At 34.9% G+C, this 23,456-nt stretch overlaps 1 protein-coding gene across 2 annotated transcripts in view; it reads right to left on the bottom strand.

The window, feature by feature from the left end:
- Window positions 1-23,456, bottom strand: part of LOC127873696 (protein similar-like) — a 124,296-nt gene that overhangs the window by 55,010 nt on the left and 45,830 nt on the right. For both annotated transcript variants that reach the window (XM_052417635.1, XM_052417636.1), the window contains 2 exons: window positions 11,953-12,030; window positions 4,387-4,499 (listed from right to left, as the gene is read on the bottom strand). In XM_052417635.1, coding sequence (XP_052273595.1) covers window positions 4,387-4,499; window positions 11,953-12,030 — 191 coding nt within the window. The remainder of the gene's footprint in view (window positions 1-4,386; window positions 4,500-11,952; window positions 12,031-23,456) is intronic.

The raw sequence follows: 23,456 nt of genomic DNA on the forward strand, positions 1-23,456 counted from the left end.
GTTACTGTTTCCATCATCTAGACTGGAGAAATATTTTCTGTTTTTTCTCAACAAATACCAGAATGATATCTTATAACATTGAATTATCTAAGAAAACACTAGAAATGTGTCCTTATCACATAGATGCACACACATTACACGTTTGCATCAAGACTTCAATAATGTAAACAAATAAGGAGAAAAATAAAGAGGTGCATACGTTTACATGAATGTTAATATGTAAATTAAGTTTCATCCCTCTAGCAGTTATACTTTTACCATAACACAATGCAAAACCCTTTTTTCCTTAAAAGGCCATAATTTTAGGTTAGGCACAACAAAAAAATCAGTCCGACAGCAGCTTATAGAGCTCAAATAGTCAAGCTGTGACAGCAGCTTATAGTGCTCAAATAGTCAAGCTGTGACAGCAGCTTATAGAGCTCAAATAGCCAAGCTGTGACAGCAGCTTATAGAGCTCAAATAGCCAAGCTTTGACAGCAGCTTATAGAGCTCAAATAGCCAAGCTGTGACAGCAGCTTATAGAGCTCAAATAGCCAAGCTGTGACAGCAGCTTATAGAGCTCATATAGCCAAGCTGTGACAGCAGCTTATAGAGCTCAAATAGCCAAGCTTTGACAGCAGCTTATAGAGCTCATATAGCCAAGCTTTGACAGCAGCTTATAGAGCTCAAATAGCCAAGCTGTGACAGCAGCTTATAGAGCTCAAATAGCCAAGCTTTGACAGCAGCTTATAGAGCTCAAATAGCCAAGCTTTGACAGCAGCTTATAGTGCTCAAATAGCCAAGCTTTGACAGCAGCTTATAGAGCTCAAATAGCCAAGCTGTGACAGCAGCTTATAGTGCTCAAATAGCCAAGCTGTGACAGCAGCTTATAGAGCTCAAATAGCCAAGCTTTGACAGCAGCTTATAGAGCTCATATAGCATATAATGATCCTTATACCTCACCCTACTACATTTACATACATTATGTTTGTATCTTTATAATATATATCCTGGAAAATGTATAAAAGCCAACTACCAAAGTAAAATAATGGTCTCACTGATAGCATCAACATCATGTTACAGGTAGGAATGTGGTGGTTCCACACAGCTGCTTTACATGCAGTCAGTACTAAGTGATTTATTAGAAGATACAGCTTTCAAAGTAAACATCATAACAAGTTATGTATGAAATGGCAATTATGATTAATTTGGTGCCACAACACCCAGGTATTGACTTAAATGAACTCAACAAATAGCAAATGTCATTTGTACTATATCTTCATATTGGAAATCTATTGGAAACGTTAAGAAGCTTAAGTGAGTTCTTCACTTCTCTGTACATATACTGATGACATTGTGTTGCCTTTCAAGGGTCACACAGTAATGGCAGTGATGAAATCAAGCTGGTGATAAAGGTAGCAAAGGTCAAACAGTTATGGAAGAGATGTGAACAAGCTAGTTGTCAAGGTTGCTAGGGTCACACAGTAATGATATTGATGTGAACAAGCTAGTGGTCAAGGTAGCAAGGGTCACACAGTACTGGAATTGATGTGAGCAAGCTGGTTGTCAAGATAGTTAGGGTCAAACAGTATAGGTAGTGATGTGAACAGGCTGGTTGTCAAGGTAGTAAATGTCACACAGTTATGGTTGTGATTTGAACAAGCTGGTTGTCAAGGTAGCAAAGGAAACACAGTAATGATAGTGATGTGAGCAAGCTTGGTTGTCAAGATAGCAAGGGACACACAGTAATGGTAGTGATGTGAGCAAGCTTGGTTGTCAAGGTAGCAAGGGACACACAGTAACGGTAGTGATGTGAGCAAGCTTGGTTGTCAAGGAAGCAAGGGACACACAGTAATGGTAGTGATGTGAGCAAGCTTGGTTGTCAAGGTAGCAAGGGACACACAGTAATAGTAGTGATGTGAGCAAGCTGGTCATCAAGCAGGGGTCTAGCGAGTGGGCAAAGTGGGCGATTTCTTCGCCCAATTAATCTTAACTTTGCACATTAATTTCATGAAGGTGAAGTGACTTCTCCTCCTTTTAATGATTTACTTTGTGCCAGACATTGACTGATTAAAATCAATTTGATGTGGAAAATTGACTCGGGAGGATTCTCAGCCATAAGTTGCCCCATTTACAGGTCATGCAAAGTTGAACACTCAAAAGAACAGTCTGGAGCTATTACACTTCTTGAAATTGTTAATAGATGATGCCTTGATTAATTGCCTTGAGCTGGCTACCAATAACTATGATTCAGCAAAGTTAAATAGCCCATTTAAACAATACTCAAGAATGATTAAATGGGAAGAGGTAACCTTAAATGGAAAGAGGTAACCCAGCATTGGCAATATATATGGGGCTAGTTTACAAGTCTTTATTTATTTGTTATCTCTGCTGTAAAATGAGATTTTAAAGGAATTTTAAATATAAAGCAAATATTTGTAACAAAATATAAATTTGATTTAATGTTAAATTGCTTAAAATGTACAAGGAAGTAAAAAGATTCTGAACATTTCAGGTTTTGTTACAATTGAAGTTTTAATTGATACACCTGTACAGGAAAAAAAATTATGTTGAAAGTACCATCATAATTTACAATCAATGACAAAGAAGAAAAATGTAGGTTTTTTACACATGTCTAATTATAAATGAAATGCACCCTTTTGAAATCCACATTCCATTTCAGTCTCTATAATATAAATTATTTCAGCAGTAATGAGGCTTACCAGTTATTACATAAATAGCATGTGAATTAAGTGTTAAATATATTATTTAAACTAAGTTTAATACACCAATAACACAACATTAACACTTAAGTGTGTGTGTTTGTATTTGTAAATGTTGTCCCCAAAAGTGTGAAATGAGAGAAGGTTTCTTGCAGTCTCTTTATAAAAGCTGTCTTGCATGTATGAAAATTATCCATATTGATAAACTCTACGCAATAATATTTTCTAAACAATTCATGAACCAAGTAAAACCAATTTTTACATTGTCTACCACTTGAAACTTTACAATAGTTAAATACAACTTTGTTTATCCTGTTGTTATCCATTTTTGAAAATCTACAGTAAATGGTAGCAATACATTTCAATTGCCTAGAAAAAGTTGGCTCCCAGTCCATGTCACCGGCAACAGCAAGATTTGGTGTATATCGACCTGTCCCCATGTAAAAACGCATAGCACGATTTTGAATTGCATCTATGCATGTAAATTGTCTCGTTCCCCAGACAGCCGCCCCATATGAAATAACAGACCAAACTAAAGAGTCATAGAGTGTCTCATTCCCCAGACAGCCGCCCCATATGAAATAACAGACCAAACTAAAGAGTCATAAAGTTTTGTATAAACATTGAAGGGCATGCCACCTATAGATTTGAACTTTGCAATGAGTAGGCCCAACGCTCTTCCTGCTGACTGTGACACAAACTTTGCAGTAACATTGCAATCTAAATATTCATTTAACATAATTCCTAGATATTTATAATTATCTGTGTATTCAAGTTTCTCATTATTACACCTAAAAGTAAATTGAGATCTCTGCATGGATTTAGTTCTAAAATGAACAACATTACTTTTTGACATATTAATATGCATTTTATTATCCCGACACCATTCACATAGACAATTCAACATTGTTTGTAAATCTTGTTCATTTTTTGCCAAAATAACTATGTCATCAGCATACATCAATAAAGTCAGATGTTTACCATTTTCGATTTCTATACCAAAACCTAGTGCATTTAATTTAACAGCAAGATCATTGATAAAGCAGTTGAAAAGTATGGGCGATAAAATACAGCCCTGACGCAATCCTATCTCAACATTGAACCACTCAGATTTAAAACCATTTATTCTAATACAAGACTGAACATTTGAATATAGTGACATAATAGCTTTTAACATTTTATTATTAACCCCCATCGATGGAACGCTGAACAGAAACCATTTTATCTTTTAGTTGCCTCACTTGTCCCTAATTTTAGCTGAAGGAGAACTCACTTCTCCCTCAAATTTGAACCTAGGCTGAGCCCTGAATCTATCTTTTGAAGCTAAATATATGTAAAACTAAGATCTATGATGCAAATGTACCATTTCTCCAAAAGATGTTACCACTTCTCCCTATTTTGGCTTTAGGGAGAAGTGACTTCTCCCTTAATTTTGAGCCTAGCTAGACCCTGTCAAGGTAGCAAGGGTAGCTCAGTAATGGTACTGATTTCAACAAGCTGGTTGTCAAGGTAGCAAGGGACACACAGTAACGATAGTGATGTGAGCAAGCTAGTCATCAAGGAAGCAAGGGACACACAGTAACGGTAGTGATATGAACCAGCTGGTTGTCAAGGTAGCAAGGGACACACAGTAACGGTAGTGATGTGCCCAAGCTTAGTCGTCAAGGTAGCAAGGGTCACTGACCTGTTTCAACCCGAGATGGTCGTGCACAGTGCTTGATATGAACTTGATGGTCATCTTCTTGGTGATAAAGATCAGAAACCCGTTCAATGCCTCCAGCATCAGCCTGGACTCCCCTGAAACAACAACAAGAATATTCTCAGCAAGTTTCATGAGTGTGTTACCAATGTGATTAATAGAGTGTTCAAATGGGTTTACTTTATCTTAATATGCATAACTTACCAATTGCATCAATGTTTTTTCATGAAGATTGGGCAATAATAGAGACCTCAAGAGTGTTAAAACCATTTCTGTTTCATTCAACCTAGTTTTGAAACCACATCACCAGTAATAAACTTGGTTGAGATATCATTGAGGCAAATGTTCTGACCAGGTAAGAAGATTTTGCAATAAATGTGGCATTTTGTGGTCACAAGCAATTTCTTTAATTTGTTGTAGTTTCCTATTGAATGGTCCAAACATGTTACCCAGTTTCAAACTCCGTTTATATATCATTGAGAACCATGTTCTCAGAAAGTTTTAGTTAGATTGTGCTGTAAATGTGGCCTCTAGAGTGTTCACCAGCCTTTTCTTTAATTTGACTTAAAGCTCTTGATTTTTATCCCACATGATCCAGAAAAAATGTTCTGACTAAATTTCATGAAGATTGGGAAATAAATGAGGCCTCTAGTGAATTCACATTGCAAATGTTGACTATGGACAATGCAGATGCAAGAAGAAGGATGGACTAAAGGCGATCACAAACGATCACAATTAGCATGTTAGGCTCTAAGGTAAGATAACAAAAACAAATAAAACAAGAGCTATCAATACTCCCAAAATACTGCTTAAACACAGACCTGGAGCCTAATAACTAAGACTTACCAATGGTGTCTTTGTCATGAAGTTGCCAAATAGTGTGCATATGAAATATATTGAGCTCATTATCATGTTATGATGTTTTAAATACCAATTACTTGCTATGACTATACAATTATTAAGATTTGAAATAGCTGATATAGCAATAAACAGCTGCGCCATGAGCGCATGATACGCCCGTCGTTCGCCAATGAAGTAGTAAGGTAATAAATAACCCTTTGAATCATTTTTTTACTTCAGTTTATTTGTATTTGAATACATGGTTTATTTTATAAGTACATGAGCATGGAGCGCCGTCTCCTTGACATTCATACCATATCTTTTTTTGAGTATATGAGGGTTTATCAATATTAAGATTGTGTTGAAATTTGAAAAAAATCCATCGAAGGATATTTGAGCTACGGTAGGACATTCAATGAAATCACGAAATTTTGACGAACAAAGTCCCATAACTCTGGAACGACAATTCAGAATTCCGTCAAAAACGAAAGGGGATCAGGGTTTATCAATATTAAGATTGTGTTGAAATTTGAAAAAAATCCATCGAAGGATATTTGAGCTACAGTAGGACATTCAATGAAATCACGAAATTTTGACGAACAAAGTCCCATAACTCTGGAACGACAATTCAGAATTCCGTCAAAAACGAAAGGGGATCAGGGTTTATCAATATTAAGATTGTGTTAAAATTTGAAAAAAATCCATCGAAGGATATTTGACGTAGCGTACGACATTAACAGACGGACGGACGGACAGACGGACGCGGGGTATACCATAATACGTCCCGTCATAGACGGGCGTATAAAAACTAGGGGCTTATACTGGTATTAATAGGCATGCCATCTTAATCCTAATAAACCTGTTGGTTGCCATATGAAAATCCTTGTCAGGGCAATTTGTTTATTCCCCCCCCCCCCCCCCCAGCAAATAGTAAAATACTCACCATCTAGGTGTGTTTTTGGTGATTATTTCAATATTTCATTGGGCAACTGCATATCAAAAAGAAGGTAATGGTAGGTGTTGAACAGTAGGAAAAGGTAGCAACAGTTTGAATAGTAATTAAAATAAGTGACTTGTTTATGTGTTTTCTGACTTGGTGGAGTAATTTGAGACGCAAATATGCAGTTGATACAATAATTGACAATAATAATTATTGAGAACATGAAAATATGCAATCACGTTGAATAGTGTGCATAAATATTGAACATTCAACAGTGTAGTGTTAGTGCCATAACTGCATGGCAACCGCAGTTAAATGTAAATCTCAGTAAAAGTAGATTGTACAGAATTCTGATCAGCTGTTTAAATGTAAAAAGTGTGCAAATGAAATTGTTTTTAGCCTAAGTCTTTAGGGTAATACAGCCCAGTATTGTATTTAACAATTATTTTTATAGTGACAATGACCATGACAAATTATAATGTTAAGAGGATGTTATGAATAAGAATCATTGACTGTTTAATGTTAACTGTAAGATGAGCAAAATTATTACAGTTTCTTTTATGCAAAGTTACTTGAATTTGTAGTAATTGAATAGTTATGTCGTATAAAACATATTTATTTGCTGCTCATTTTGCTCTTAGCACAACCAAAATGGGACACACAATTATTTTATCATAAGTAAGGGGGCACATTTAGTAAGAAGGGAGGGTTTATTAGGATAAATAGGGTAGACCTAATTTTGGACACAGTCAGACATTAAAACGACACTCAATCTCAATACATGCATCAGCATGGTAAGCAATTAACATGTACGGCACATACCAACTAACCTTTGAGGTGAAGGTTGACACATGGCAACGACAAGCAGATTCAAACCAGGCTAGTGCCTGAGAGTTTAAGGGGTGTATTGATGGTGGGAGGTAGTGAAAATAGTCCTCAACTGACAGCCAAGCATTTATACATTATTAAAATGGTATTTTTTATTACAAACAATTGTTTTAAAACCAATTATTCATAAACAGCAATTTTCCATAGGTGAAAAATCAGCAGCAGCTGAAGCAACAGCAGAAGTTGGTCTTTCAAATATCCCATAAACATATAAGCTTTATTCTGGAAAAAACGGGCTTATTAATGCATATGCATAAAATATCATCCAAGATTCAGACAATGCACTCTGCACAGGCTAATCAGAGATGACATTTTTACCGAGAATGGATTTTCTTTTAGAAAAAACTTGATTGAAACAAAAATTCCATAAAAGAAGAAAGTGTCGTCCCTAATTAGCCTGTGCAGACTGCATAAGCTTATCTGGGACAATACTTAACGCACATGCATTAAGCCCAGTTTTGCCACAATGCGGCTCATATGGTCAAATGCTGATACAAAATGGCACTACAAAGTCCTTTAAACCAAGCATTAATTTCATCACAATCAGCTCTCAATATGTATGCAAATCAAGACTTTATTTGCCATAGTCGATTACTTCATTTTCAGACTACATTAGAATAATTCCCCTGCAGATTCCAGAATAGCTCATGAACGTTTCAACCTTGGTATGTCGTGTGCAAGAAATGATTCATGAACTCAGATTTCACCTTTGTTGAAAAAGGATCATGAGTTCATGAACTGTTCATGACCTCTTACATGGTTCATGAAAAAACAGATTTATGAAAAGTTCATTAACTCTAAAAAGGGTTCTTCATAAACCCCAAAAAGGATTATAAATTCCATTCATAAATTGTCCATGAATTTGTTGTCTTTTTACTAAAAAGTTTATCAACAGTAGTTCATGCACTAAAATGTAACAGACTGTGTAGTTCATAAACTGAGTAGTTCATGAATGTTTTCATATGTTCATGAACATTTGTTGTGAACATTTATTACCATCAATTTTTAAAGTTCCAGGTACATCATTTGTGTATTTATAAATTGAGTTCAAATGCACAGGGACAAACATCCATTCTCTTAAGGAAGTTAATTATATCCAGTGTTTCATTGGGCAGTTCCTGATTTTCATTTTATCTAACTGTTAAAGTATTATATATTAATTGTTTCTGTTTGCACTTAATATTTCAAACTGCTTTAGGAGTAAAAAATAGAATAGTACTGGTGTACTTGTATTGAATACTTGTATACTTATTTTAAATCTTAATATTGACAAAAATGTTTATGTTTCTGTGTACAAATATTTAAAATTTCAAATACAGTGAGTTTTGACTTTTCATCATTTCAATGGACAATAATGTTTAAAAAGATTAGGTGAATTGAATAATAATGATTTCATAGTATGAATAGTTGTTTTTGTTGTAGTTTTATTTCTCATGGATCAAAATGTAATATCCAGCAGAATGTCTTTAATGATGTTTTTAACAAAACCATTTTAGTCATTATGAAAAATCAACCAGCTATTTTCTCAGTGATGTCATTGGGGAATTGAAAATTATTTGGAGATGATGACAGCTTTCATTTCTCATTGGGCAATGTTCACAACTGCTGTCTCCTGTATTGACAACTTAATAGATTGCTATAGAATAACTGACAAAATGAGCCTCCTGGGAAAACTAGGCATAATGCATGTGTCCCATAGTACCAGAGTGGCCTTTGCATTTTGCTTTTATAGAATTGTTTGTTTAAAAGCCAACTTTTCTTAGCGCAAAATCAAGTTAAGACAGAAAGTGTACACCCTGATCAGCCTATGCATTCTTAACAGGCTAATCTGGAACGGCACTTAATGCACCTGCAATACACCCCGTTTTTCAGAATGAGGCTTAAATTCAATTAAATCCTGATTGTATCAGCCTATCAAGGTACAAAGCTTCCGATAAATGCTAATGTCTTTTGTGATATCTTTGAGCACAACTTCAATTGAATACCAGCAGGTATGTGTGACCAGGAGGTCAAACGTTCAGATCTGCTAAGTACTCGAGCATCAGAATGAGCTATGCCATAGTGTTTGGGTAGAAAGTACATATGCAAACTATAATAGCTAAAAATGAATATCACCACATTCATAAAATTGTAAGTGGCCTTTTGTATAGTAATACAGGAGTTCATTCCTTGTTCACAAAAGGGCTGATGGTAGTTATATATAAACAAGGACTTCAAATAGGAAATTTGACATCGAATTTGATTACATTTATAACAGTAATTCATTTTGAAACAAAATAACTTTGGAGCAGTCAGCTTTTTAAGTTTGGAAGATTTAATCTCTGTGAAAAATTCTGGTAATTGAGTTATGATATGGTCATGAAAAATACTGTTAAAATGTGTGTTGTTATGAACTGGTATCCCATGAATAGAAAAATTGTTATTAAGAAAAATTAATAATAAGGCCAGAATTTTTTAATAAAATGATTTTCGGACCCGCCGACTCCAATTTTTGACGAAACCAATTTTTTTTATAAAAATCTCGATTTTTTTCGGATACCGAAAGGTGGCTTTAAAACACAAAACGCTTGCCGGGTTTTACAAAAAGTTCAAATGAGTTATAAATCATCATAATAAACCCAGTTTTAATTACCCACATTAATACCTGAACATCCTTCATCATGTACATGTGCTGGAATTTACCAAAAGCTTCGCCATCATTGTTTGTTCAAGAATGCTACAATGCTTTCATCAGCAAAGTCTGCTTATTTCCCAATAATTATGTTACCGTCAAATTAAATCCTGAATGGAATCGATTTGTAAGTAAATATTGTATTATTTCTTTACAATTTTATAAAATTGATAATATTAAAATGACTTAACATTATTATGAAAGCAATAAGAAAAGAACGATTTTAATTTAACAGTTGCTCGAAATGCGAAACCCATTTATGCTTGTCAACATAAACCTTCCATATTTTACGCACAAATACGGTCATATTTTAGAGAATAAAATTTAATGTGTTGTTTAATGCAGTTGTAGTGAAGAATTTGTGCATATAATATGTGTCTTTTCTTTATTTTCAATGGGTACGAAACTTCGGTTTTGTTCCGAACTGATTCGTACCAAAAGTTCAAAAATCGCAAAATCAACAGTTTTTAAAACGATTTCAAGCCATGAATATCCAAATTAAAGAGTCAAGTTTAAGGGGGTTATTATCGGATTAACGGCTCCTGTATGACATTGAACTATCAATTATGTTATCCTGGGATTAACTGTCACGAAGATCAATAATTATAACGATTATTAGCCATATAATTAGGGACGCTATTTCCTTAATCAAGACCATGACAAAAACACATGTTAACTTGCTTCAACAGGCAATTGTGAGCACTTATGTTTAACAGTTCCATTAATATAATGTTCTGGGACCGATATATTTTAATTAAAATAATAACTATTTCTGAAATCAAAAGTAGGTCATTCTGATGTACTATATTTCGGATATGTTAAAATTTGGACATATAAAGATAGTGACATTTATGTGTTGATTTGTTGTATATAGTTTGTAAAAATATGTTTTGTGTTATTTCAGACAACAAGAATGGATGGTGGCAATTATCCTGGGCCTTTCTGTCAAGAAATATTTGTGAAAAATATTCATTTAATTGAACCTGGAAATCTTGAACCACCACAGCTAACACAAAAGCTTTTAACAATAGGTGTTGTTTTAGAATTTGTGAAATTTGATAATAAACAGAAGTTGATGTATATCATGTCCAAATGACCAAATGTATAAACTGTTTAACAATTTGAATTGAGATGCTTTATTTTCTGATGTTTGATTAATTTTTCCTTTCAGATGATGTATATTTGTGTGATTCTAGGTTTAAATAAATAATTCTGAAACATTTATGCAGCATAATTTTTAATGCAAAATATGGATTCCTTGTGAAAACAAGAGATGCGTTCGTCGGAAACACAATGCCCCCTTTTGTGCCGCTTTGAAAAAAATTAAATCTTTTTGACCTTTGACCTTGAAGGATGACCTTGACCTTGAACTTCCACCACTCCAAATGTGCAGCTTCATGAGAACACCGCTTTGAATTATCATTTTTTTTACCTTTGACCTTAAAGGATGACCTTTAACTTCCACCACTCAAAATGTGCAGCATCAGGAGATACACATGCATGCCAAATATCAAATTGCTATCTTCAATATTGAAAAAGTTATGGCCAATGTTAAAGTTTTCGGATGGACAGACGCCATATATTGGATATTTGACCTTGAAGGATGTCCTTAACCTTCACCTTTCACCACTCAAAATGTTCAGCTCCATGAGATAAACATGCATACCAAATATCAAATTTCTATCTTCAATAGTGAAAAAGTTATGGCCAATGCTAAAGTTTTTGGAACGACAGACAGACGCCATATATTAGACATTTGAACTTGAAGGATGACCTTGACCTTCACCTTCCACCACTCAAAATGTTCAGCTCCATGAAATACAAATGCATGCCAAATATCAAGTTGCTAACTTCAATAGTGAAAAAGTAATGGCCAATGATAAGTTTTGGACGGACAGACAGACTGACATACACACATACTGACTGACGGACAGTTCAACTGCTATATGCCACCCTACCTTGGGCATAAAAACCCATAGAGATGGCAAGTTTCAACCAAATGTGACAATTAAAACAAAAAAATAAATTCAAATAATAGCAAAATGAACAAAAGTTATTTTGTTCCACGCACGAAGTCCGCAAAACGCACAGGAACTATGACCAAAATGGTCAGCAAAAAATTCACCAAATTTTTTTTCATGGACAAGTGAAAAAAAAGTAAATAACTTTTGAACCTCTATTCTACAAGACAAGTTTCTTAAAAGTCACTCACCATTGTTTACTGGTAACTGAGGCATACTGGGTCTTTTTGCAGGTTCTATCATCCCACGATTTCCATAGGTGGCAAGATCTGAAAAATGCACAAAAGTATCACAATCATTCAAAAACAAAAATCAAGAACGCATGCGAAACTGTGAAATTCTACAAACCAGTGACCATGATCACCAAAATAAAAAAAAACAAAAAAACACAATCATGAGAATTTTATATAAAAAAAAGCTGTTCAATTTAATCATTGACAAATGAAAACGAGAGCGCCGATGGCGCTGAAAGCATAGTTGCAAGATACAGGGAAGATGCTGCTGAAGTAAATGTTAAGGTCAAAATATACTAAATAGTTTCCTTATATGTTTCGATATAAAAGCGACAACTTCGAGCGAAAATAAATACAACATTTTGCACATAGAGACCCCCATAACCATACCTTTTCTTGACGAGCATTCTTAGCTGAATCGATTTAAGCAATACAAAAGATATGTCATGTTCAAACCAAAAAAGAATTCGACTCAAATAAAAAAAATATTCTAGTGGATTGTAACCTTTTGAAGTGCCATTTTTTACTTTAATCTCCAACTTTATCCTATTTCAGGGATTTAGTAGTGAACACCTATGCTTACCCTCTCAGTATCTCCAAACGATAAAACCAGAACAACAGTCTAAATTGTATAACATGCCTTCGAGGAAAATATGATGATTTGTTTAGAGAGTACAGCCTTCATGACTCGATTATTGAGTATATTGTAACCTTAACGATTGCTAACATCACGAGTCGCCCCCCTTGTTACCAATATGTTCTATTTATAGAAACGGGAATTCCAAATAGTGACGAATGTGAATGGTTACAAAATGACATAACTATGAAAATAAATACGTAGAATTACATTATTTCACGCATATTATTATGCAACCATCCGTTTTCTTTTCCGACTTGATACATTTACAGATTTCCATTTAATATTTTACAGACACAACACTCGTCCAGAATTCGCGCGAATCCATTAAATCCGATGCCACATTTAAACCGTTAGCTCTACTCGTAACGTTAATTTCTGGCTAAAAGTAAATCATTTTAACTTCAAGTAACACATCTCTATTACTTTCAAACTCTACTTCATCAAATCCATAGAAAGGCAGGTCAGAATCCATGTCATAAATCAGAAAACATTTGACCTCTCACAGAACAGTAAACAAAGGAAATAGAAATTAGGTGTGAGGTCACTATCAACAAGAACAGAATTGTTTTACGAACGAAATTTGTTTTAGTTTCTTAGAAGTTGTTTTACGAACGAAATTTGTTTTAGTTTCTTAGAAGTTTTTTTCACGTAAAAAGGTCTTAGAAAAATTCACTAAAAACGGTGTCAGCAATATTCTTGGAAGAAAACGTTAGAAAAACGTTTCAAAAAAAATATTGTAAGAATTACCATAAACTAAATTAAAAAGATATTTCGTCTGATTTTTGATCAGGTAAGGCTTCATAAAGGACAACCGTTCGATGTGTGTTTTTGAAATGTCGTATATACCTTAAGCATAGGTGCGTTGCACCTATGCTAAAAACCAGTCTGATTTTCCTTATGATACAGCTAAAGACAAGTTGAAGTATCATTGGTATTGTAACTAGAGTGTTTCCAACATGATTAAAAGCTCCACAGGACCCAACTTCTAACAGCTTTGTGAGGCTCCCAGCTATGTTTAACCATGTAATTAAAAATGAGGGGTTTCCAGAACTAAAGTGTCTGGTAGGAGGACGGAATAAAAAAAAATAAAATGGGTAACCATGTACCATTTAGATACCTATTTTTATGCATTTGTAGTCCCTTAATTCTATACAAGATCTTTCTAACTAGATTCACATTTTAAATGCTTAATTTCCAACCCGAAGATACTGATGAGCAGCAAACAGCATCAAACCTGAACCTAAACCTGATATTTCCAACCTCATGTCATCCTAAAACAAGGTCAGATAGTCAAACATCTGATACTACTTGTGTGTGCACTGAATTCTTACCTAGCTGTTTTACCAAGTTGATTATGTGAGTACAAAAAGTTTACAGCATTTGAGTGTAGTTTTTATTTGCTTCATCGCTATGGCATAACAGTAAGGTTAATGCCCTCAGGTATGTAAGCAGGTAAACATATTAATGCTTCTTCAGAAATAAGTTTTTCCAACAATAATTCTTGCAAGAATAAACATAGGGGGAAAGTCTCTGCAAAAATTTGCAATTTAGGACGCAGTGAGTTCTGATTGCATGTTTTATTTACCCAACAGGAAGAATGCTCAGTGTAGTGCTAGGGATCTCTTAGACAATAAAAACAATGAAGAACTATAAAAGAGACATATTATATGTTCCATTGTATGGGGAATACAGTCCCCTAATTTATGAGTAACATAACTTATTAACCACTGTATTTTCAGAGCAGCAACAATTATATTTCTTGAACCTTGACCATTGCTAACAATATCCTCAAGCTTCATTGATAACAAAGTTTTTTTAAGATTATTATTTTTATGCCCCCTTCGAAGAAGAGGGGGTATATTGCTTTGCTCATGTTGGTCTGTCGGTCGGTCGGTCTGTCGGTTCGTCCACCTGGTGGTTGTCAGACGATAACTCAAGAATGCATACGCCTAGGATCATGAAACTTCATAGGTACATTGATCATGACTCGCAGATGACCCCTATTAATTTTGAGGTCACTAGGTCAAAGGTCAAGGTCACGGTGACCTGAAATAGTAAAATGGTTTTTGAATGATAACTCAAGAACGCATACACCTAGGATCATGAAACTTCATGGGTAGATTGATCATGAGTTGCAGATGACCCCTATTTATTTTGAGGTCACTAGGTCAAAGGTCAAGGTCACGGTGACCCGAAATAGTAAAATGGTTTCCGGATGATAACTCAAGAACGCATACGCCTAGGATCTTGAAACTTCATGGGTAGATTGATCATGACTCGCAGATGACCCCTATTGATTTTGAGGTCACTAGGTCAAAGGTCAAGGTCACGGTGACCCGAAATAGTAAAATGGTTTTCGGATGATAACTCAAGAACGCATACGCCTAGGATCATGAAACTTCATAGGTAGATTGATCATGAGTTGCAGATGACCCCTATTTATTTTGAGGTCACTAGGTCAAAGGTCAAGGTGACCCGAAATAGTAAAATGGTTTCCGGATGATAACTAAAGAACGCATATGCCTAGGATCTTGAAACTTCATGGGTAGATTGATCATGACTCGCAGATGACCCCTATTGATTTTGAGGTCACTAGGTCAAAGGTCAAGGTAATGGTGACCCGAAATAGTAAAATGGTTTTCGGATGATAACTCAAGAACGCATACGCCTAGGATCATGAAACTTCATAGGTAGATTGATCATGACTTGCAGATGACCCCTATTGATTTTGAGGTCACAAGGTCAAAGGTCAAGGTCACGGTGACCCGAAATAGTAAAATGATTTTCGGATGATAACTCAAGAACGCTTTTGCCTCGGATCATGACACTTCATAGGTACATTGATCGTGACCCGCAGATGACCCCTATTGATTTTCAGGTCACTTGGTTAAAGGTCAAGGTCACAGTGACAAAAATCGTATTCACACAATGGCTGCCACTACAACGGACAGCCCATATGGGGGGCATGCATGTTTTACAAACAGCCCTTGTTATACATTTCTTTCCAGCAATCAAAATAATGTTCTAGTGTTGTCATAACTTTTACAAGAAATAGTTAACCTGCATGAACCTGTTGTAATGATTTTACATTCGAACTTTACGGTAAGCAATAATTGACTTAAATTTAAATAAATCTTAAAAGCTACACAGATTTTTCACAACTAAATTTAGAGGTAAGGTCTTTTTATGAATATACTTTTTTCTATATCAATAATGTTGTATAACATCTCACATAGACATTTAATTGCACAAAATAAAAAAATTGATGTAATATATTTTTAATTATTTCAAAAGTTCAACATTTATGGTAAGTAATACATATATAAAGTTAAAATAATCTTAAAAGCTGGTCATATTTGTTTCATTTTAAGAACATATTTCCTTCATTTTTTGTGTAATATAATATTTCACACAGATTCATATTTACAACAATAATATTAATATTAATATTAAAATAATATTCATATGCAAGTTGTAAACCAATTAACTGAAAGATTTTAACTAAGTGATATCTTTCATTCACAGCACATTTAGTACTTTTTCAGGCAGAGATTTTTTCTAACATTTGAAAGGATCAAATAACAGTTTTAACTGAGTTAAAATCTTGTATAACTGCAAGTGCTTTGTCTTTAAACTAGCAAACTAACATCATTATTCAAATTTTAAATGTTGCAATAAATCATCTGTGCAGAATGTAAGATCACAGTGAAACCATTTGAAAATAAGGTCGTGCAAGATTGCACAAACAAGTTAAATCTCATTTTTAGCAATCAAGCAAAATTTAACAACATGAATATAGGTGAAAGTTTATTATGTAGTTAATGAACGCATCATCAAAACCAAGTGAACATCAATCCCAATTGAATGAGTATGAACCTATTTAGTCAAGCTTGATTGGATTGAAAGCCTATTAGGCTTACTTAACCCTTTGCATGCTGGGAAATTTGTCGTCTGCAATAATGTCATCTGCTGAATTTATAAAATTAGCATTTTCTTCGATTTTTTTCAAAGAATACTATCAGAATAGCTAACAGTTTGGATCCTGATGAGACCCCACGTTTTGTGGCGTCTCATCTGGATCCAAACTGTTTGCAAAGGCCTTCAAAATTCGGTTCCCGCACTGAAAGGGTTAAACACTCTCAAGTCCATTTTCTTGGTAGATAGTACATTACTTCAGTGTTAAATACAATGCAAATGACACTAAGTAATGTGAAAATGAAACCATCCAAGAAAATATATGTGCGACACTAAACTCTATACATATATGAACTTGTTTTTTCCTTGAAGCCATTTTAAGCACATTGTGCTGATTGTTTTTTAAGCAATTCTAAATGTTTATGTAGAACCTGAGTATCAAGAGTTCCTGCCCACATTTCTTGAGTAGGGATCATTCATAAATCCTTTCAAGGCCGTTACATCCCTACCTCTGATTGATAAGGGCAGTTTTCAGTAACTGGCATAGTGTACGCATTATGGTACTGGTAAACCTGAGCTTTACCAGGAAAATGTATTTGGTAATCTGACCTCCCTCATATTACTGTTGAAAACAGACAAAAATCCAACAAAGCAAAAATATCATTTCCAAGTTTCCATGAATTTTTCAACCAAAGTAAATGGTTGACTGAGACTTTTCTACATCCACGCAAACTCTGATAAACAATGATGCCTGCCATCCAGCCACCAGCCTGTCCCCCCCCCCCCCCCCAATACTAAAATCTAACTAGAACTTTGTCACAGACTTGATGAGTACCCCCACATGAAGAGGGGATAAAAAGTAATTGAAATAGAGAACATCATGCTGAATGTGTAAACGCTTAAAGTGACCCAGTGACCTACTTTTTTGCATCAGTATGGCTCATGTTCAAACATGGTCTAGAGGTCATCTTGATAAAACTTCTGACCAAGTTTGGGGAAGAGCAGATGATAACTACTTAAAATAGAGAGTGGACACCATACTGAATGTGTAAAAGGCATTAAGTGACCCCGGGACCTAGTTTTTGGCCCGGCATGCGCCGCCCATGTTCGAACATGGCCTAGAGACAATCTATATAAAACTTCTGACCAAGTTTGATGAATATCGAAAGTAAACTACTTCAATTAGACAGCAGACATCATCCCAAATGTTTTAAACTCACTAAGTGATCCGGCGACCTAGTTTTTGACGCTGCAAGGCCCATGTTCGACCTTGGCCTTAAGATCATCTAGATAAAACTTCTGACCAAGTTTGGTGAGGATTGGATGAAAACTACTTGAATTAGAAAGCGGACACCATGCTGAATGTTAAAAATACACACTAAGTGACCCCATGACCTAGTTTTTGGCCCGGCATGGCCCATGTTCAAAATTGGCCACAAGATCATCTAGATAAAACTTCTGACCAAGTTTGGTGAAGATTTAATGAAAACTTCTTGAATTAGAGAGCAGACCACATGCTGAATGTTCAAAACGCACTAAGTGACCCATGACCTAGTTTTTGACCTGGAAAGACCCATATTCAAACATGACCTAGACATCACAAAGATACAACTTCTGACCAAGTTTGGTGAAGCGGACACTTCATACGGACCAACCAACAGACAGACAGACCAACAGACAAGTTCACCTTATATACCCCCCTAAACTTAAAATGTAGCATGAAAGCCTGACGAAATCAAAGGTCTTTATTGTTCATATTGTTCAACAAGAACACTAGGCTAGTTAGTGTTTAGATGAGCAGGCAATAAAGTTCTGCAAAATAGAGTTTTAATTTGAATTTGTATTGTAATTTATGGAACACGAATGGTTTTTAATAAATATTGAACACATCTTCTTATGTTGGGATTTCTTGCATATATTAAAAGATCAGTGATTACCACACAATACTTTAAAAAATACCTTGATATGAAAGCTTTAAAGCCCATCTTAGAAAAATGTGCACATGTTTCGTCGCCCGGGATACCATGATGTCCTCATTGATATGTGACTCAGCACTTCTTGCAGTCTGCAAAGGCTAATCAGGGACAATACTATCCGTTTTTATTGTATTTTTGATTTAAAAGAAGTCTCTCAGCAAAAATCAAGTTAAGGCAGAGAGTGTTGTCCTGAATTAGCCTGTGGAGATTTAACATTATAGTCTTGGATGACATGCATTAAGCCCCAATTTCCCAGATCACAGCTTAAATTATTTAAGGTGTTTATAGACTAGTTAATCAGTCCATAAAGGACATCCTCTGTCTCATACTGGCTGGAGTTCCTGTTATCTCTTCTTTAACACTTGTTTTTTGCCCCAGTTTGCAATCAGAAACACTGAGTATTCTAGTATTTTAGGTTTCCCAGGCATCAAGGTCTTCTCAAAATGACTTGTAAATAGGGAAGTTTTATCATTTAATATAATTTAACATTTCTGTTCACTATAAGAGTGGTTTATGTACTAAAATATTGAAGTTTGATACATACAATGTTTATTTAAGAAAACACTGCAGTTCTATTTTATTTTTGTATCAAATGAGCCAATAAACATTCCTGACTGAGAATTTTAAACAACAACAACAACACAAGCAAATGACAATCATTGTGTAATGTTTAAAAACACTTGTAAACAACAATAATTGTTAAATGTTTAAAAACACTTGTAAACAGCAATAATTTGTTTAATGTTTAACAACACTAGTAAGCAACAATAATTGGTAAATAACAACTTTGGCAGTGCGTTAACATTGTCTGGACTGATTAAATGCCGCAAATTAATAAACCCTATACTAGTTAAATTGTCTGGACTGATAACATAACAAACCTTGCTTAATTACCGCTGCAATCAACCATCAGATCTCAGAGATTGAACGGAGGGAACAAATATTTATTTGACAAAAACATCCATTGACTGATGATTGTCTTGTTTATAAATGAATTAAAAGAACAAGGGTGTACACGTAGGCAAAACAGTATATTGAAACTGAATAGTAGGTTGAAATTTAACAGATAACCCATTGACATGGTTACAAAATGGCTGTTCTGACTTCAAGGTATTTTTCAGGCTTTTGATAAATATGAATATCGACCCATGGGTGCAAAAAGGTACCAAGTGGCGGTACCAAAACAGGGTGGTATAAAACTTACCTGTGCAGAGTTTGTTACAGTTGTTATTTAGTTCATGTTGGTGTACCAATTTGGGGCATTCTCACATGTAATTAACAAAGTAAGACTGTGCAAAAAGGCACACAACAACAAAGATTAAGCTTCTTTGATTGAAGTTTGTACTTCATCTTATGTCATTAAACTTATTTCGCAAACTAGTGTAAATAAGAGAAACTGTTTGTTAACTCTTTCAGTGCTGGAACCGAATTTTGAAGGCCTTTGCAAACAGTTTGGATCCAGATGAGAGGCCACAGAATGTGGCGTCTCATCAGGATCCAAACTGTTTGCTATTCAGATAGTATTCTTTGGGGGAAAAAATCTAAGAAAATGCTAATTTTAGAAATTCAGCAGACAACATTTTAGCAGAAGACAATTTTCCCAGCATGCAAAGGGTTAATTTAAAAACATACAAGTTGGCCTTGAACAGCAATATTAATTCCTTGGATGAGTCACTGCCGGGATTACGCAATCTGAAACTCTTATCAAGTTTGGCCCCTAATATCCTGCACTACTCATTGTCAACCTAGGCAGGTGAGAGATTGTAAATAACAACCTTGCCATATGTTTACTGCCTGGGCAGCAGTGTAATTAACCAGGTTTTCAATGAAGTTGAAAAACCTGGTTATTTAACCCTCACAAACAAAGTGCCCCTTAACCGCAGTTGCAAATTGCTACCAAAGATGTATAACTGTCACTGTTACATGGATTCTGAAAAAAGTCGACTGTTTTTTGTTTTCAAGCCCGACATTCATGAATATCTCTTGGATTATATCATTACAATTTTAGGCATGCAGTTTCGAAGAAGAGTACAAAATAAAGCACTTAATAGACTTAATTTGTAATTCAACTTATTACTAGGCACAAACAACTTTTTAATGGCATATGCACTTGAGTCTCATAAATATTTACAAATTTAAAGCTTACATTAAGAAATCAATGGCAATAATACAATAGTGCATTGGGGTCATCATTATTTGTTCCACATGTAAATTTGCGTGGAAAAAAAGCAAACTCATGCATTTTTATCATGCAAAGATATTTAATTTTCCCTTCAGAAAATAGTTTGTACATAATGCATTCAATCTAAATTTAAATTTCACTTGTAGATCGGTTGTATTAATTAATTCAATAAGAACGGTGCCAAATACACTAACAACAAGTTACATGTTGAAGGATGTTACCCATGTCCTGCTTTGACATTTATGCCATCAAATCTTAAAGCAGAAAAGAATCAGGTAAATCACTTTCCTGTTGTTTTAGATAAGCATTAATTAGCGACTCATTTTAAAGTTACCCCTACAAATTCAATGTCTGAACAATTGCTAAAAGGTCAATGTACTGTTCTAATTGTGGACAGAAAAATTATGTATGTATGAATGCATTGTTAGCAGTGATCTTGACCTTGATTCCAGACAACCCATGTCTAATCAATTTGATTTATGGTGAGAAGCAAGAAGAATTATTCCAGATTATCCCATTCTTATGCATAGAACAAATCATTGTTATGTAACAAGCATTGCTGTACTGTTCACGCTATTAAAATATAAGTGCATTTGCAGATAAGAATACAACTAACAAGAGCTGTCTCCATCGGAAGACATATACCCCCTAAAAACGCTTTTTCGAAACCTATAAAAACGCAGATTTCAAAACCTAAATGTGGATCCTTGAAGTTCAAGGTCAAAGGGGTCAACATTTTTGTGCGTATGGAAATGCCTTGTCCATATGCACATGCATACCAAATATGGAGGTTACATCGGAAGCCACATATAAGTTATGAGCATTTTTCGAAACCTAAACGCAAAAGTGTGACGGACAGACGGACAGACAGACAGACGGGCAGTGCGATCACTATATGCCCTCCTTCGGGGGCATAATTATAGTGAAAGTACATTCTTTTCAAAATGTATATCAAAAGTCATAAGTTGATCAAAAATATCTCTACCTGATTAATTATTGATGTAAAGAAACTGGTTATGAAATATTGCATCATCACCCTGCAATGTCTGTTAGTAGAATGTGTCAGGATTTGATGCAATATTTAAACATATAAAACACAATCATATAGCAAAACACACAGACAATCATTATTATTCGGTATCATAAGGCTGCATTTATTACAAAGGTCAAAGTACAATAATCTGGCTTCGTGTTTTTGTTTTGATTTGATCTAAAAAAAAGCATGTTATGTAAATATTTGTGTTTTTTAACCGTTTTTTTTTTTTTTAATTGGGGGGGGGGGGGGGGGGATATAGTGTGAGGGTGTGGTGGTCATTTGTGAGATGATCTTAAAAAAAAAAAAAAAAATGGGGGGGGGGGGGATTCGGGGGGGGGGGGGGGGGGCACAGGGGATGGTTTGGGTGGAGTCTATTGTGGTATGTCAGGTAAGAGTAGTTTTGTCAAAGTATCAATCAAATCTAATCATAAATAAAGAAGTAATGGCAATTTTAGCAAAATTTAATAATTTTACCTTGAGAGTCAAGGTCATTCAAAGGTCAAGGTAAAATTCAACTTGCCAGGTACAGTAACCTCATGATAGCATGAAAGTATTTGAAGTTTGAAAGCAATAGCCTTAATACTTAAGAAGTAAAGTGGATCGAAACACACAATTTTACCATATATTCAAAGTTACTAAGTCAAAACAGGGCCATAATTCCATAAAAATGACATCCAGAGTTATGCAACTTGTCCTTTTACTGTACCCTTATGATAGTTTGCGAGTGTTCCAAGTATGAAAGCAATATCTATGATAATTTAGGGGTAAAGTGGACCAAAACACAAAACTTAACCAAATTTTCAATTTTCTAAGTATAAAGGGCCCATAATTCCGTCCAAATGCCAGTCAGAGTTACATTACTTTGCCTGCACTGTCCCCTTATGATAGTTAATAAGTGTTGCAAGTATGAAAGCAATAGCTTTGATACTTTAGGAATAAAGTGGACCTAAACACAAAGCTTAACCAAATTTTCAATTTTCTAAGTATAAAAAGGGCACATAATTCTGTCAAAATGCCAGTCAGAGTTACATTACTTTGCCTGCACAGTCCCATTATGATAGTTAGTAAGTGTTGCAAGTATGAAAGCAATAGCTTTGATACTTAAGGAATAAAATGGACCTAAACACAAAACTTAACCAAAATTTTCAATTTTCTAAGTATAAAAAGGGCACATAATTCTGTCAAAATGCACGCCAGAGTTATCTAACTTTGCCTGCCCAGTCCCCTAATGATAGTAAGTAAGTGTACCAAGTTTGAATGCAATAGCATTGATACTTTCTGAAAAAAGTGGACCTAAACGCAAAACTTAACCAAAACTTTCAATTTTCTAAATATAAAAAGGGCACATAATTCAGTCAAAATGCACGCCAGAGTTATCTCACTTTGCCTGCCCAGTCCCCTCATGATAGTAAGTAAGTGTACCAAGTTTGAACGCAATAGCATTGATACTTTCTGAGAAAAGTGGACCTAAACGCAAAACTTAACCGGACGCCGACGCCAAGATGATGACAATAGCTCATAATTTTTTTTCAAAAAATAGATGAGCTAAAAAGGATTTGTCAAAATGTCCGAAAGAGACATTAAGAAGTAAAGAGAGTTTTGCTTGGTATTCGTAATGAACCACAGTATGCAGATGATGATGATGATGATGATATTTTATAGATTTTTGGCAAATCTCTTGCACATTAGCCAAGAATGACAATTGAAGTTGAT

This window comes from Dreissena polymorpha, chromosome 3 (assembly GCF_020536995.1).
Source record: "Dreissena polymorpha isolate Duluth1 chromosome 3, UMN_Dpol_1.0, whole genome shotgun sequence".
In the NCBI taxonomy this organism is placed as follows: domain Eukaryota; kingdom Metazoa; phylum Mollusca; class Bivalvia; order Myida; family Dreissenidae; genus Dreissena; species Dreissena polymorpha.